The following is a 15761-nucleotide window of genomic DNA, read 5'->3' as shown; positions in this document are numbered from 1 at the left end:
CTCTGATAAACTTAACAAGTTCCTCTCTTTCTCCCCCCCCCCTCTCCCGCGGTTTTCATCTGTTCCTTCTCTCTCCCTCGTTTTCATCTTTAATAGAAGAACACTCATCAGCATCAAAATAAGATATTTGAGAAACTTTTTTTCCAAAACTACTACTTCTTCTCTGTTTCTCTCTCACATTCTTCCACCCTTTCATGTCCTAACGGCACAGATTTCCGTCAATTAATAAGACCTTTCCGTCACGTCTCCGGTTTCAACTCCTCTTAGTTCTCTAACTGCTCCGTCGTCGTCACTCACATGTTCTTCCGTCAACAAAGCTAAACGGCACTGTTTCACGGACTCCGTTACGAAACCTCATGCTCTCAACTTCTCCAACAACTCTTTCGATGACTTCGTTATTAATCTTGAGTGTTTCTGAATCTAGTTCAATGTTTGTTTTGTTTGAATCTGATGTCGTTCTGGAAACATAATTTCAATGGTCAATGGAGTTGATATGTTTAAAAATAAAAATGCTGTCAATTTCTATATTCTATATTCTATAAATATTATTTATAATAGTTTATGTTTTCTACTCTACATGTCTACTGCTCACGGGAGAAGGACGTAAATTCCCTTTCTTTTGTATGTCTGACCACCTAAATAAAGAAGATGTTGCATTGTTAACTAAATAACTTTGCTTTTGTGTATATCTACCCAAATGACTCTATTTTAAATCATTTTTTGATATAAACCAAATTTAAATTATTATTTTGATTTGAAATATGTATATAAAATTTAAATGTTATTTTATGATTATTTTGGACAAAAATGTTTTTAGGTAATTAGATTAGTCCATTTTTTATATTTTAAAATTGATATAATGGATTTCCAATTTTTATTAATAACATAAACCATTACTTTTTTCTTCTTGACTTTCTTTTATCCATGTTTCAAAATTTTAATTTTTGCATTAATTTTCTATGAATTATTATTAATTTTATGATATTTTTTTGAAAATTTAACTCTTGAATCTTTATATTTGATTAAACTAAATAAGGTAATAATATTGTTTTTAAAAATTGTTTTATATAATATACTATTTATATTTCAGTTTACGTTTTTATTTTCACCATAAGGAATTGTAAATAAAAATAATTGTAAATATAGTGACAAAATTGTAAATAAAAAGAAATATAGAAAGCATGTTGTTTAATTTATTTTAAAAACAATGGCTAAATATTTAAATTAAAAAGTATTAAATATGTTATTATTGTTTCTAAATAATTCTCATTTGTTATTAATTTATTGAAAATACAATGGCTAAATGTGTAAATAAAATAAAGTACACATCTCTACTATCCATGTTTCCAAACATATCTCATTTATTCTACTATCATTGTTTCCAAACAATACAATTGTGTACTTCAGTAATATTCTCTCACTTTTTTTTTTAGATTATATAGACTTAGTTGTAATATTCTCTCACTTTTTCTTTTAGATTATATAGACTTAGTTGTAATATTCTCTCACTTTTTCTTTTAGATTATATAGACTTAGTTGTTCTATGTTTAAAAATATATAAGATCTATACATTTCAAAACTTTTTCATTTTACAAATGTTTGCATGTCAAATCTGAAACCATCAGAGTTAAAACGATGAGACGGAGATGGTTTTTGAATTCAACTTTTCGAACTATTTAACAAAGTCTTAAAAATTTTGGAAGACAATAAAAAGGTAAATCTAATTCATGTCTTTCTTTTTATAAATAATTAACCGTTTCTCAGATATTTTTTTCAAGAACTGGCCATCGAAATCCATCTTTTTTATAATTTGTTTTCGGTGTTAAATTAGATAATGATGAAAAGAGAAAAAGCTTTACAAAATTTAATGGTATTCGAGAATCTATTTACTTTTTCTAACTTTTTTTACATTTAAAAATTTCAAGTATATTTTAATATATTTTCTAACGGTTTATTTTTTTATCATATTTATCGTATGTATATGTTTGAGGTGGGTTAAAGATGCTACCGAACTTATTGGATGTCGTGTAGGGTGAACTCAAGCTTCTTCCGTTGCTTTCCCCAAGTACATTTGGATCATCTCAACCTCTCCACAATCCAATACCTGGCCCAGCACATCTGAAAAAAAATCAAGTGGAAACAGGTTAGTATTGATAGCAAATATTCAGAGATTTAAATGCAGAATGACTTGTATAATTACAAATTAAGATATATTAATCAAGTAATCCATTCAAAATATTTTGAAAGTCGACCAAACTCAGATACAACTAATAATTCATGTGATTGGATCTAGTAATGGCCGTGTTATGACCCTTTATAGGAATGAAAATTATTGACAACAAATCGCAATATTAAAAAAGACATCAACGATAAGTAGACAGAAACATAAGTATTAGTATGACCTCAGATATTATTTTATATACAACTTTGTATTGAGAAACATATGTAGATAGAAACGAATGCTTACATTCTCATCAGCCAATACGAATTTCATGGTTTTCCCTGTTATGTTTTGTTTCCAAGAGTATAAACCTTCACATGAACAAACCAAGTATTCTTCCAGGACCACAAATCTTTGATGCCTGTCACTTTCTCATTAGAAGCTTTCGAAGTTTGAATTTGCTTAGGTTATGTTTTGCTTGAAGTCGTAGGTTTCTTTAAAGGCAGTGTTTTTGACGGTAGTGGTTTCAATGTGAAGAGGGTCTACGATATTTATAATATGAAGAGGTTAAAGGGAGAGGTGATTAGGTTATTGGGGAACCTTGGAGCATACTCCAAATAGTAACCCACCAGATTTTCTAAACTATAATATCGCTATCATTCATTGTAAATATTGTTATTACCATTTTGAAAGCTCCAATATAATTGGTGGGCGTTGGCCACGTTAATATAATTAGGTGAATATCTTGCACCGTGACAGTAGGTAACTTCTATAATCTTTAGAATATATTTACTTTATTAGAAATAAATTATATCAATTAGTGACCAAGTAGTTAAAACACAGAATATTCCTTACAATCTATTGAAACGATTTCAATAATGGAATACAAAAAATTGAATGTGTTAACCTATATCTGGGGCAAGCGCATAACTTACCTCTCTACTAAAAAAAACAAAAGGAATTCAGAGAGAGAAAGTCAGAGAGAGAAAGTAGATCTAGAGGGTTTCCGGCGGTCGGCCGGCGCGTTTGCATCTGTGCCGTCGCCGGAACCCTCTCTGTCTCGTCGTTTGTGTTCCCCCGTGTCACTTCTTTACAGCCCTGCCAACCATCGCCTTATCTAAGCTGTGATACCGCAACCATCTTCAATGGAAGCTCGGTGTTTGGAGTACGGACGCGGTGGCTGGGAGGTTCTCGGTGGAGAGGGAGCGCCTTGCATGTGTAGTAGTGAAGTGTCTCCGTGAGGTGGAGGCTCAGAAAGATCCGCCGTCGTCGGCTTTTCTGCGGGAGGTGGAAGCTTGCTCAGTTCCACCGTCGTCGCTTCAGTTTCCGGGAAGGGAAGCTTCCGTCAGCTTCGCCGTCGCCGGCTTTTGGTCGCGGAGAGGGGAGGCTTTCACAGCTCCACTCTGCCGCCTAGGAACCCTTGACTTTTTGGGTTTAGTTTTATCCTTTTCTTTTCTTAGTTGTTTGGTTTCTTTTCTCGGGTTGATTGCTGTGGGTGTTTCTGCGGAGGAGATCTTGAAGTGGATGCTCTCCGGTAAGGGTGGTGACTGCTTAAAGCGAGGAAGCAGTGGTGCCGATTATAGATCGGGTGGTTTTTTGCTTGTCTATCTAGGGCTTGAATAGCTGTCGAAATGGATGAGATCTTCTTTTTCGAGGATGATATCTGTTGAGAAGACAAGGCGTGAAGAGCAGAGTTGGTCTCGTCGGAGGTGCTGCGGTTAATGAGTTCCGACGTAAAGAGGTTGCGGTGGTAGTGCTCCGGCAGCTTTCTGAGACGGGGTCGGTCAAGTTGAGGCGGCGGTGTTGAGTTCCGTGCTGACGATGCAGATGCATCCACGTGTACACCAGCGTGCCCCTTGAGGCGAGCTTCGATCGGAGGTGTCGGGTTCAATGTTGGGCCTTTGGGCCGGTTTATTTATTCTCGTTGTAGGCCTTTTGTTTTTGGGCTTTTGGATTTTTCTGGTTTGTAATATGAACTTGGTCCAGTTAAATTTATAAAAAACATCTTGACGGGAAAAAAACCTATATCTGGGGAATAGATTTTCTTTGTAAGGAATATTGAAATTAGAAGTTGTTTAAAAGGAAACTCAATTAAATATACATTTTTATTCTTTATAAATCCACTAATTGATAAAATGTTAATAGATTGTTATTTTTGGTTCGGAATAGATATTTTAATTGGTACTTCATTCAAGTCATAGTAAAATGTACATACTATTTTTTGTCAAATTCATAAAAGAAAATTTCAAGTCTTATGGTATATATAGGGTTTTTTCTGAGTTTTATCTCACAAACTCGAATTTGGTTATTAAAAAAAATCAGTTTGGTAAATTGTGAGTGAGTTTATGTTATATCTTAGATGGGCTTAAACAAATTGTGTTTATATAAATAAATGGGTCGAAACTGTTTTTGTTTAAATGTTGTTGTGATTGGGCTTAAAAATAGATGGTTCTGATTGGTCAATTATAGTGGATGATTTTCATTTAAAAAAACAGAAAAATGACAATGACATTTGGGTGTAATTATTTTGAAAAGGTAGGGGCAAAAACCTATTAGGCATTTTGCTTTAATAGTGTAGATAGTGCTCCCTAGATTTGTTATTAAATTATAGTAAATGTTTTAAAATAAATTTGTGTTTCAAAAAGATATTCCTCCGTTTTAGAAAGATGTATGTTTTAAGAAAAAAAAATTATTTTTAAAATATTTTTCACATTTTCAATGTATTTTTTGTCAATTAATAATGAAAATTGTGTATTTCAAAAACATTAATTGCATTTTTTTAAATTTTATTGGTTAAAAATATAGGAAATATAAAACTACAAAAAACTATGCATTAATAACTAAGTTTAAATGTGTTTCTTAATAAATGTGAAAATACTAAAATATGTATTATTTTGAAACATATGAATTATATGTTTTACATTTTCAATGCTAGTAGTTACTAATAATAATAAATTGTAAACTTAAAAAGGATAATTGTAATCAAGTATTATTGGTTTAAATTTATAGAAAATAATCAAACACAAAATGGTGTATTTATAATAAACTTTTAATATGATTTCTTAATATGTGTCTTAAATGCATCATTTAGAACAAATGAAATATTTTCAAATTTTATTCTTTTTTCTGTGTTCATTTATTTTTTTCATTCCCTTTATTCTTCTAGTTCAAGGTATCTGTTGTGAAAGGGTGGGTAAAAATAGAGTAAACTATATATTAACCCATCAACCCAGTTAAAAGAAATAAAACACATCAGCACAGGGGAACACAAAGGATGGCCATTCCATAGTTTTGTTTGACATTGTGATAAACCACTTGCTCGTAAAATTTCCAAAGATAGCTGCATCTAGAAAACATTGATATCTCTCATTTTTACTCGAACCAAAAGAAATGTCAAAATATGAAATACAAGAAGAATATAAAATAATATATGTTTTAATACTAAAAGACGAGAGTAGGGGAGAGATGGAGGGGAAGCCTTTTGTTCAATTTGATACGAACCTTTAGGTTATACTCTTCAACAAAACTCAGAATTAACCAAATATCGCTGACTTTTATATGTTGAGTGTCATTTCGCTTTTGGACGTGCGAAAAAATTAGAAGGGAAGAAAAAACTCGTTTGTCCCGTAATGCCTTGAGCAAAGTCAAGAGTTTCCAACTGCAAGAAAAGTCGAGGAAATAAGCAAAAATAAAGCATTGGACCCAAGACCAAAATTTAAGAAACGATAATATAATTAAAACAAAGAAGTTGTTCAATGTGATTGAAGCTAATATATGGATGCATAAAGTGTAAATAATGAGACAACACTTCAAAGATTTCCAGACAGAAAGGTGTAAGCAAATCTTAGACTAGTTTTAAGCTACATGTACAGAGGAAAGATCATATAATCACACACTATTCTAAGATCAATAAATCGGTGAAGTGATGTGACCCACCATGAATTTAAAATCTTTTTAAACAACTAGGTTAGTTAATGCATTATTGTTCAGAGAATCCAACAAAAAGAAAACTTTTAAAATTCGAGCAGCTAGGCTACAAGAAGTACAAAAAGAGTTATTGAAGAAATGACAAGGCTATTTCATTAAATGTTGTACATATATAGCAAAACCTATTATGTACCTCTGTAACTGTACTATACCTTAAAGATCAGTCAAAAATGCAGAGAAAAAATAAAATCCTTCCCACGTACCTTGAAGGTCAAAGGCCGTATTATTAACTTTTAATCTCTCTTTCTTTTTGATTAATTACTGAGATGAACCAATGAGACTCCTTCCATCCTCCTGGCTCCCTGAATTCGGCTGCGTTTGAAGCGGTAGCGGTTGAGAAGATTGTGTAGGTATGAACAACTGAGCCCCATTATGTTGTTGATGATGATGTAATTGCTCATCCGTATGATAGTTATCATTAGAAGGAGGACTTTCAACAACGTTACCATCACGAGCTAAAGATGGTGACATTCTGGTTTTGGTTGAACCGCCGGAGCTTAATTGATTAAACCCGGTTGTTGTAACAGATCCGGTCGGTACAGAGTCAAAACCACTATTAAACCTCAAAATATCAACTTGAGGTTGGTTTTGATGATGATGTGGACTATTACTTCCTCCTCCATACGCTCTAAACATTTCATTATGTTGGTCTCTCGCAACCGCGTTAACCGTTGCTAATTGCTGCGTCTCGAAAATATCTTGATGTTGCTGATGGTACACTAGTTGCTCAGTTGGAATAGTCAACATTGGCAACAAGTTATGAAGCTGCTGTTGAGTAAGCACAGACGCTGAAGAAGAAGCAGAAGAGGGTCGCTGCGGTTGAGGTGGTAAAGACATAAAATTTGGTTGAGGATGCATAGGAAGCATAGCATTAGGAGCAGAGTAAGAGGCGAGCTCTTTATTGGCGTTGTCAAGGTCGTGTTGAAGCTGTTTAAGGCGATGTTGAAGGATAGAGATTAAACCTACACAACCGTAGACAGGGTCGCGAAGTCGCGCTTCGGCTTCATAGAAAAGAGAGTTAACGGCGTCTTCTCTTTGGTTAGAGACGAGGTCGTTGAGAAGCTTAGCAACGTTACTTGCTCCGAAAATTTTGTGAACGTATGCGAACTTGTGAGGTTGATCTGGTGGGAAATATGGAGCGAATACACATTCTTGTGTGCATTTTCTCCTTAGGAATTTGCAAGCTGCGCATGGAGAGCTTGAACTTGAAGATGCCATGTTTCTGGAAAGCTTAGAATAAGAAAATAATCGATTTGTTTGATTAAATAAAAAGTTTATATTTAGAAAATAGGGATCGTGAAAGTAAATGCATCGAGTATGCTTCGTGTCACAGTCATTAGAGGATAACATTGAGAAAGAAAAAAAACGATATCGTGATTTGTGCTTACAAAAATGTTTAGTATGAGTAATAGAATGGTGAAAGCAAACATAAGATCAAAAGTTTCGTACAAGAAAAAATATTGGTAAATATAAGCACTATCATTTTGAATAGATGAGAAAACAAGAATTGTTACAAACCTGAATCAAGATGATGGCGACCGTACGACTTTCAATTTTTTTTTCTATTACAGATCTATTTGCAAGTAAATAATTTTTCATTTTCACTGTATCTTAAAGGAGAAGATCATCATATATTCCAAAACAAAACAACATTTATAAATGATGATAAAATGAAATCTATCAAAATCAATCTGTGTCAATCAACTATTAGCTGAACCAAATCATCCATCAAAAAAGGAAAAAAATCAGTATTACCTCAAATAAACTTTTCTCAGTGTTTCCTCTTTTAACTAGCTTCGTATCTCATTCACTTCATCTCCTGATCCATTGAGATACGTAGAGTGAATAAGAAGTTAATATTGGGTTCTAGGGTTTCTGAGAAAACCCTCAAACCCACGTTTTCGATCCAACCCCTGATTTTTTCTTCACTATGGCCCAAGATTTATAAACAGGAGAGAAAACAATAAAGATCAAGAAAGAAAACGAAAATAGAAAAAGAGAAGAAGCTTTTTTTGGATCACATAGACGATCTTTTATACTGGCGGGTACACGCAATAAACCATGGCCATTGAGATTACAAGAGAGGGAGGTTTACAGCCGTCAGATATCATAATTTTATTTGTTCGTTTTGATTATAAGCAACCGCGTGCGTAATTACAGTGTTGTCTCTATTTTAATTTAATTTTGTCTAAATTACTCTTGAACTGCTGTCTTGGTCTCGAGATAAGTCATTTTCCTCCTCTCTAATCTCAAACTGATACGAAAGCTTTACTAACCAGAAACTAAAAAAGCCACCTACACTTTTATACAGCAAATTCTATTATTTTCTCCCATTTTATATAATAGTTCACCGTAATTTTCAATTATTGAATTATGTAATAATATATTTAAACAATGACTATAATAGTTTAGCTATACTCATGGTCACATGCCAACTGGAGATGGAATTAAAGTGCTTCGTTATGTTCAACACAAGTCTAATGTTGCACATGGTTGTGTGTTTCATCACTAATAATTTAATTCTATTTGTTTATCATACTACTAGTAATTTATAACTTTATTTCATTGAATGCACTTTACTAAGAAAATATCGTAAAACAAATTTAAGACTACGAATTCATTGCAGCCAAATTTGAACTATGCCATAGTGCTGTGTTTTTCTCACTGACAGTAAATTTGCAAATCATGTGAAGAGATCTCTCTCACTTTTATCTGATAGTAATGTTTGTGTTCCAGTGGCATATGAACTAAATAACGAGATATTCAATACATTTGTGTTTTTTTCTTCTAAACTCTGGAGCACCTTATTTCAGTTATTTCAACATTTGGAATAGACTACTAACACATACGAATGTAGTATAAGGGAATTTTTGAGGCATGTTTATAGCTACCTCTTATGAGTTCACTGTTAACGTTTGGCTATCTGGATATATTTTATCAGCTTAATGTATGTGTTTTTTTTTTTGACATAAAGGCTTTTTATATATATATATATATGATAATAAGGCCGTGAGGCAGTTTTAATTTGGGCCTAGCTCAGTACATCAAAAGAACCAGCTTTAAACCACAATCAGAAACATGAGAAAGTGTTGTGTTGCTTAGTCGATATCACCAAAGACATAGATGGAGAGGATGAGTCGCTTCTTGTTCTACAGCCATTGTTGGATCATTAGTGAGGAGAGGCGGTGGTTGCTTTCTCGGAAGGAGGAGATCTTGTTCTTTATGAGAGAAGTTGCAGTGGTGATGATAGATGTCGCTGATCGATGGTGTTGGCGATGGATCCTAGAATTTCGCTCAGTCCAAATCAGATAGATCGATGTCTGCCAGGCTAGAAGAGACAATAGTTTGAGATGCTTCGGAGCGGTCAGTGATTGCATGGTGGAGAGACATTGCGACCACTGGCGGACCGGAGAGCAGCCAGCCTTGCGCGCCAGGGTTTCCCACAAGGTGAAAGCGAAGGGGCACTCGAAGTAAAGGTGTTCTCTTGATTCAAAGTTTGAGTTGCAAAGAACACACATCGGATCAGTCTGTAATCCCCAGCCCAGGATCCTGTCTTTTGTTGGGCATCGATTCAAAACCACCAACCATGTCAAGAAATTCTGCTTTAGGATTCCTCTCGTAGTCCAAACCACTCTATGCCATGGGACCAAAGGTTTGTGCTCCTTGATCAAGTTGTAGATCATACCTGTAGAGTATGTCTGTAATTGTACTTCCTCTGGTTGCCATATGTAGGAGTCCGCTTCGTTGGTCAAGGAGACTGTTGTGAGATAAGTGTGAAGCTGCAATTGTTCTTCAGATCGAGGACTCGGGAGCGACCAGTTTCCACGGCGATTGATGTCGGCGACAGTTGCGTGGAGTCTAGTGCCTAGTGTTGATGCTGGGGGAAGCTTCAGAAAGGCTTTGAGGCAACCAAAGGGACTCCAGTTTGCAAACCAGAATAAGGTATTGCTACCATCTCCTAGCTTTACTTTTATCCAATCAAATACCACATCTCTGCATCGAAGAAGTTTCTTCACCGTATATGAGTGGGTTTGCTTCTCTCTCAGGATCCAGAAGTTACTGATGTTGCCTGAGAGGATTTCTTTAATGAACCATGCCACCCATATCGATCCTGCTCTAAAGAAGAGGAGCCATATTAGTTTGATCAAGCAAGCTTTGTTCCAGTGTATTAGGTCACGAACACCCAGGCCTCCTTCACACTTTGCCAGCGTTATTGTCTCCCAAGCAACACATGCAGAGTGATGTCCTTCTGTTGTTCCTTTCCAGAGGTAAGCTCCACAAAGTGAGTTGATGAGCTTTATTACTTTCTTTGGAATTGTGAAGGTTGCACACTAGAAGTTTGATATACCCGCTATCACCGTATTTATTAGCAATAGTCTTCCTGCAAAAGATAATGACTTTGCTGTCCAGTTATATACCTTCTGCTTGACTTGCTGTATCAGGGGTTCACAGTTAGCAAGGGAGAGCTTTTTTGTGCACAAGGGTACGCCAAGGTATCTGACCGGGAGTACATCTCGAGTAAGGCCTGTTTCTGTGGCAATCTGATCAACCTCTGATGGAGCGAGACCACAGGTGAAGAACGAGGTCTTTGAGATGTTTACCGATAGACCGGAGAGCTGGGAGAATTCTTTTAGGATGGTGAGGATGCTCTTTACTGACTGGATCGAACCATCACAGAAGATGAGAAGATCGTCTGCAAAACACAAGTGGGTTAGTTTAGAGTCTCGACAATGGTAATGATACCCAAAATCTCCTCGCTCTACTGCTTGGTTTAGTAGAAGAGATAAACAGTTCATCGCCATTACAAAGAGGTAGGGAGACAATGGGTCTCCCTATCTCAGCCCCCGATTGCTCCTGAAGTACCCCTGAACCATTCCGTTGAAGCCAATCATGAATGATGGAGTAGTGACACACAGATAGATCCAGGCAAGGTAGTCATTTGGCAGACCCAGCCCCTGGAGAAGGTTGAAGAGGAAGTTCCAGTTGACTGTGTCGAATGCCTTTGCGATGTCCACCTTCAAGGTAATTCTTTTTGGTCCCATGTCCTTGTGGTAGCCGTGAATTATCTCCGAAGCAAGCACTGTGTTTTCCACCAATAGTCTTCCCTGAATGAATGCGGTTTGATTTGGCAGGATGAGAGAGGGGAGCAAGGGCTTTAGGCGTTTCACCAGAAGCTTTGAGATGACCTTGAAGACTGTGTTGCAGCAAGAGATAGGACGGTAGTCATTTATAGTGGAGGCTCCTATACGCTTCGGCACCAGAGTGAGAATGGTTGCATTGGCCGCTGGGGGAAGGTAACCGGAGTAGAAAAAAGTTTGGATGCTTCTGATAAATTCTAGACCTATGATCTGCCACGCTTTCTTGAAGAACCCCGAGGTGAGGCCATCAGGACCCGGCGATTTGTTCTGATTAAGCTTGAAGAGCGTCGAGGAGATTTCATCAGAGTTTAGAAATGCAGCCATAGTTGATGCTATCTCTGGCGGACACCTGAAGTCTGATAGCTGTTGGATCCAGTCAGGAGTGGTGGGATTGATGTGATGAATCGTTGGTGCTAGGAGGTTTTGGAAGTGGGAGACCGCTATAGTGCTCATCATGCCAGGGTCTGATATTATCTCACCCGAAGCAATGGTGAAGGATCTTATCGAGTTGATGGAGTTTCTGACTTGGGTAAGACGGTGAAAGAAACTCGTGTTTTGGTCTCCCTCACGCAACCAATTTATTCTAGACCGCTGGCGGAAATAGCTTTCTTCTATCATCCTCAGGAAGTCCCACCGATCATGAAGTTCTTTTTCTTCCCTGAAGTTCTCGCCTGTCGGATCATTTAGAGCTTTAACCTGCGCAACATTAAGCAAAACATTAGCCTCTCTTACTCTCTCTTGAATATTAGAGAAATTATCTCTATTGAGTTTTTTAAGATCTCTTTTTATTATTTTCAGTTTCACACAGAGATGAGAGAGATCCCAAGCGATGCCTCCGGCCTGATTCCATGCAGCATGAACTGTTTGGTAGAAAAGGGGATGTTTGGTTAGGTAGTTAAAAAACTTAAAGGGTTTGGTTCCGGAGGTGGGGAGTGGGACAGCAAGGTCTAGTAAGGCTGGAGAGTGATCAGATATCTCATGGGGGAGGAAAGAGGTTTGGCTTTGGGAATAAGAGGAGATCCAGCTATGGTTAACAAGAACACGATCCAACTTTTTGGCTATAGGGTAAGTTGGGCATTTGTTTGACCAAGTGAACTGTGGTCCTATGAAGCAAAGGTCAAACAGCTCGAGATCCGCCATAGTGTCTCTGAACATGAGCATGGGAGTATCAAAGCAATTAACTCCAGGGAGGGAATGCTCTGAGAAGTGTGCGATCTGGTTGAAATCCCCTCCTACGACCCATGGCGAAGAGCCGAGAGATAGCGTTTGCTTAATGTTCAGAAGATCCACCCACAAGTCGCTTCTCTCCTCAGCTGTGTTGGCTGCATATATGGCGGTGTAGGTGAACTTACGACTAGCTCCAATGGTGATCTCACAGGTCAGTGACTGACTAGTTTGACAGATAAGAGCAACTGAGACATGATGCTTCCAGATGATAATAATGCGTCCATCAGGGTCCGACGCGTGATTAGAAGCAAAGCTCCAGTCTCTACAGATTCTCGACATTACATGGTTCAATTGTGGTTCCTTGATGTGGGTCTCCAAAATAGCACCAAAACAGGCCTGTTGAGTGGCCAACCAATTAACAAAAGGTGTGTGCTTATCCGGGTCATTTAGACCTCGGATATTCCAAAAAAGGTTTTATAACTCATAGGGAAGATTCTGGAGCCACTCCCACAGTGCGGGGAGGTTCCGCAATCTCAAAAGGCGAAGTAGAGGATAACAGAAGAGGGGCAAGGGTGTTGAAGGTGGGGGTTGGGGGATCAGAGGTAGGGGAGGAAGGAGAGGAAGATTCAGAGGGGTCAAGGGCATCAAAAGAGTTTTTAAAGGTATTTTTGGTGAGGGGACTGTTTTTTAAAAGAGGGTTTGTGTTTAAAAGGGGTGGGTCTGCGCGTACGCTTTGGGAGAGCTTGGAGGCCAACGATGAGGGAAGCGTCAAGAGGAAGATTGGTGAAGGTAAGAGGGAGGGAGGAGGAGGTAGGAGAGCGGGAGAAGGTGAGGGAGGGGAGGGATGGAGGAGGGGAGATGATGGTGGGTGGTGGAGGAGGTGGAGAGGGCGCTGACGAGGGTGTCTCAACATCCATATTATCAGTTTGATGAGTAGGAACAGGGGGTGAAAGGATTTCTTGCAAGTCTGATTCAAACTGGGATTGCATACACTCGACATTAGTAACAGGAGTTTCAATGGGAGAAGAAGGGATGATTTCTGTGGTTGGGATAACAGTGGGATGGGTGTTACTATCGGGAGGGGGTGGAGTCTCTGAGGGTAGAGGTGATTTAGTAGGAACCAGAGTTTTTTTAGGTAAGGGTGATTTGGATGGGAGGTCAGGGGGGGCTGTGAGGCAGTCTTTTTGGATGTGGCCGAATTGATTGCAAAAGGAGCAGGTAGGAGGTACCCAAGGGTAGTACACTTCTATCGGGAAGATCGCACCATTAGTCCTTCTTAGCTCAATCTTCTCAGGTAAAGGGGTTGTCAGATTGGCTTCAATTTTTACATGAGCTATATTGACATTAGTGATGTTTTTGGTGAACTCATCTGTCTCCTTAGGTTCGCCAATGAGGCCTGCTGCAAAGCTGAGGCCCTCCAAGCTTCTGAGGTCAAGAGGAAACCCTTTTAGGTGAGCCCACAGTGGGATGGCAGCAAGGTCTATGGCATTGATGGATCCCGTGGAAGTCCAAGGCGTGACATGAAACATGGCAGTACCGACGTACCATATTTTCTTCTCGAGCACTTTGTTCCTGATGTATTCATTTGGGATTCTCACCATTATGGTTCTTTCTTTCAGGTTGGTGCGAATGTCAAGCTTGTGGCCTTTTCCCCACATGAAGTTGAGCACACTCTGTATTGATTGGTAAGACGGCATCTTTGCAAGGAAAGAGCCCAAAATGAATTCTCTATTCATCTCAGCACCTCGATTGAAGACTTCATCGGGCACAGTGACCTGAGGAATTCCGGCAGCAGAGTAAGAAACAGGGGCAAGACGCTTGAGGGTTTTGTCTGCTAGTTGCCTAGCTTTATCAACCCAAGGTTTAGTGATTTTTGGGGGAGTTTGGTTGTGATCAGTAGGGTTTGATTGAGGGATGGCTTGGTTAAGTGGCGGGAGAGGGATTGTTTTAGTGGGATTTGTGGGGTGGTGTTTTCTAGTAGATGGATGGGAGGGGATAGGGGTTTTTGACTTGGAAGCGGGGGTATTAGTGGTGGATTTCACAGGAGTAGAGGCAGCAGGGTTATGGGGGCGATTTTTTGGGAAGATGAACAGTGAAACCCTTGAAAATATCTTGAATAGTGACTTCAGAGAAAGAGTTTGATCCAGATCCAGTCTTCTCAGGAGCTGAGAAGGGGAGGCTAGTTGAAAAGGAGGGAGTAGGGATTATACCAAATCCATTAGCCAAATTAGCAGTCTCCTTGAGAAGAGAAATTTGCTTTTTGGATAAAGGAGGAGAGGTAGTAGTAGCAGAGAGGGTAGGGAATTGGGATTCGAAGGAAGGGGTGACGATGGGAGGGTCAGGCGGGTCTGGTGGATGGCGGAGGAGGAAGCTACCAGCAGTAGCTTGCGGCGGAATCAGGGTGGAGGCGCGGTCAGGTGAGAGCCAGGGGTTCTCATTCTCTCTCTCATTTTTTTTTTTTGCTTAATGTCTGTATTGCTGTGATCAGGGAAAAAATTTATTGTCAATGCTAAGCAATCTGAAGCTTGTAGGCCCTGCGGACACATGCCATCTAAAATCGTAGTAGATGTGAGCAAATGCGACTTCAAGGACAAAGTGTTAATAATGCAAGAAGTTATATTCCATCGATCGTGGCTGTTGAGCAAGAATGAAACTTTGGCTGTGTGTAAGATTGTTGCTAAAAACCCGGTGAAAGAAGCAGAAGCTATTCGAGCAAGCGTAAGATAAGTACTTGAGAAGGTAATGATGTGAGACTGATCTGAAGTTTCATGTCCCAATTTGTGGAAACTTTAGAAATGGAAAGAAGCAATTGTTAGAAACAACTCTTATTGTAAAAACACTCCTAAGTGAAAGAACCCTAAAGCCTTTTGTTGCAGTTAGACGGGTTTTTAGATTAGTTGGTAATCAACAATATTGAGGAAAAACGTAATGGTCGTGAACACTGAAATAAGAGCAAACGAGTTGGTCCATAACAGTGGGAACTGGGACCTAAGAGTAGCACGTGTCGTTGTTATGAACCAGAAAGTTTAGCCACGTATATTTTGGGTTTCTTTGACCCTTGACTTGTTTATGGAATCAATGCAACAGACGTAGTTGACCTGTAATCAAATTCAGATAGCTCTCCAGTTTACGGTCAGATCTAAAACTTTTTACCAACCAAGTTGATCTTTGCTACGTGACTCCTTTTTGAAAAATATTTTTTTTTCTTCCCATTTTATTAAAATATAATGCTAGTGCATTAGGAACTCATAGATATCAAATAAACTAGAAATAAATATAGAGAGTAGTTGACGAAATCAAATGTATAA

The 15761-nt window shown here is 38.3% G+C and overlaps 2 protein-coding genes across 2 annotated transcripts; both read right to left on the bottom strand.

Annotated features, from left to right (window-relative positions):
* Positions 1 to 5624: 5624 nt before the first annotated feature.
* Positions 5625 to 7485, bottom strand: LOC130495989 (LOB domain-containing protein 36-like). Its single transcript, XM_056987689.1, has 2 exons — positions 6352 to 7485; positions 5625 to 5819 (listed from the first exon to the last, which is right to left on the bottom strand). Exon 1 carries the CDS (start codon positions 7364 to 7366, stop codon positions 6407 to 6409), a length of 960 nt encoding a protein of 319 aa, XP_056843669.1. The 5' UTR covers positions 7367 to 7485; the 3' UTR covers positions 5625 to 5819; positions 6352 to 6406.
* A 1812-nt stretch (positions 7486 to 9297) lies between these two features.
* On the bottom strand, positions 9298 to 10950 carry LOC130495531 (uncharacterized). The gene is made up of 2 exons (XM_056986935.1): positions 10567 to 10950; positions 9298 to 10479 (listed from the first exon to the last, which is right to left on the bottom strand). The coding sequence occupies exons 1-2, from the start codon at positions 10948 to 10950 to the stop codon at positions 9298 to 9300; spliced, it is 1566 nt and encodes a 521-aa protein (XP_056842915.1).
* Between the last annotated feature and the right edge of the window lie 4811 nt (positions 10951 to 15761).

Source organism: Raphanus sativus, chromosome 6 (assembly GCF_000801105.2).
Source record: "Raphanus sativus cultivar WK10039 chromosome 6, ASM80110v3, whole genome shotgun sequence".
Lineage (NCBI taxonomy): Eukaryota > Viridiplantae > Streptophyta > Magnoliopsida > Brassicales > Brassicaceae > Raphanus > Raphanus sativus.
Note: the sequence above shows the minus strand (reverse complement) of the source record. Positions and strands in the feature narration are given on the sequence as shown.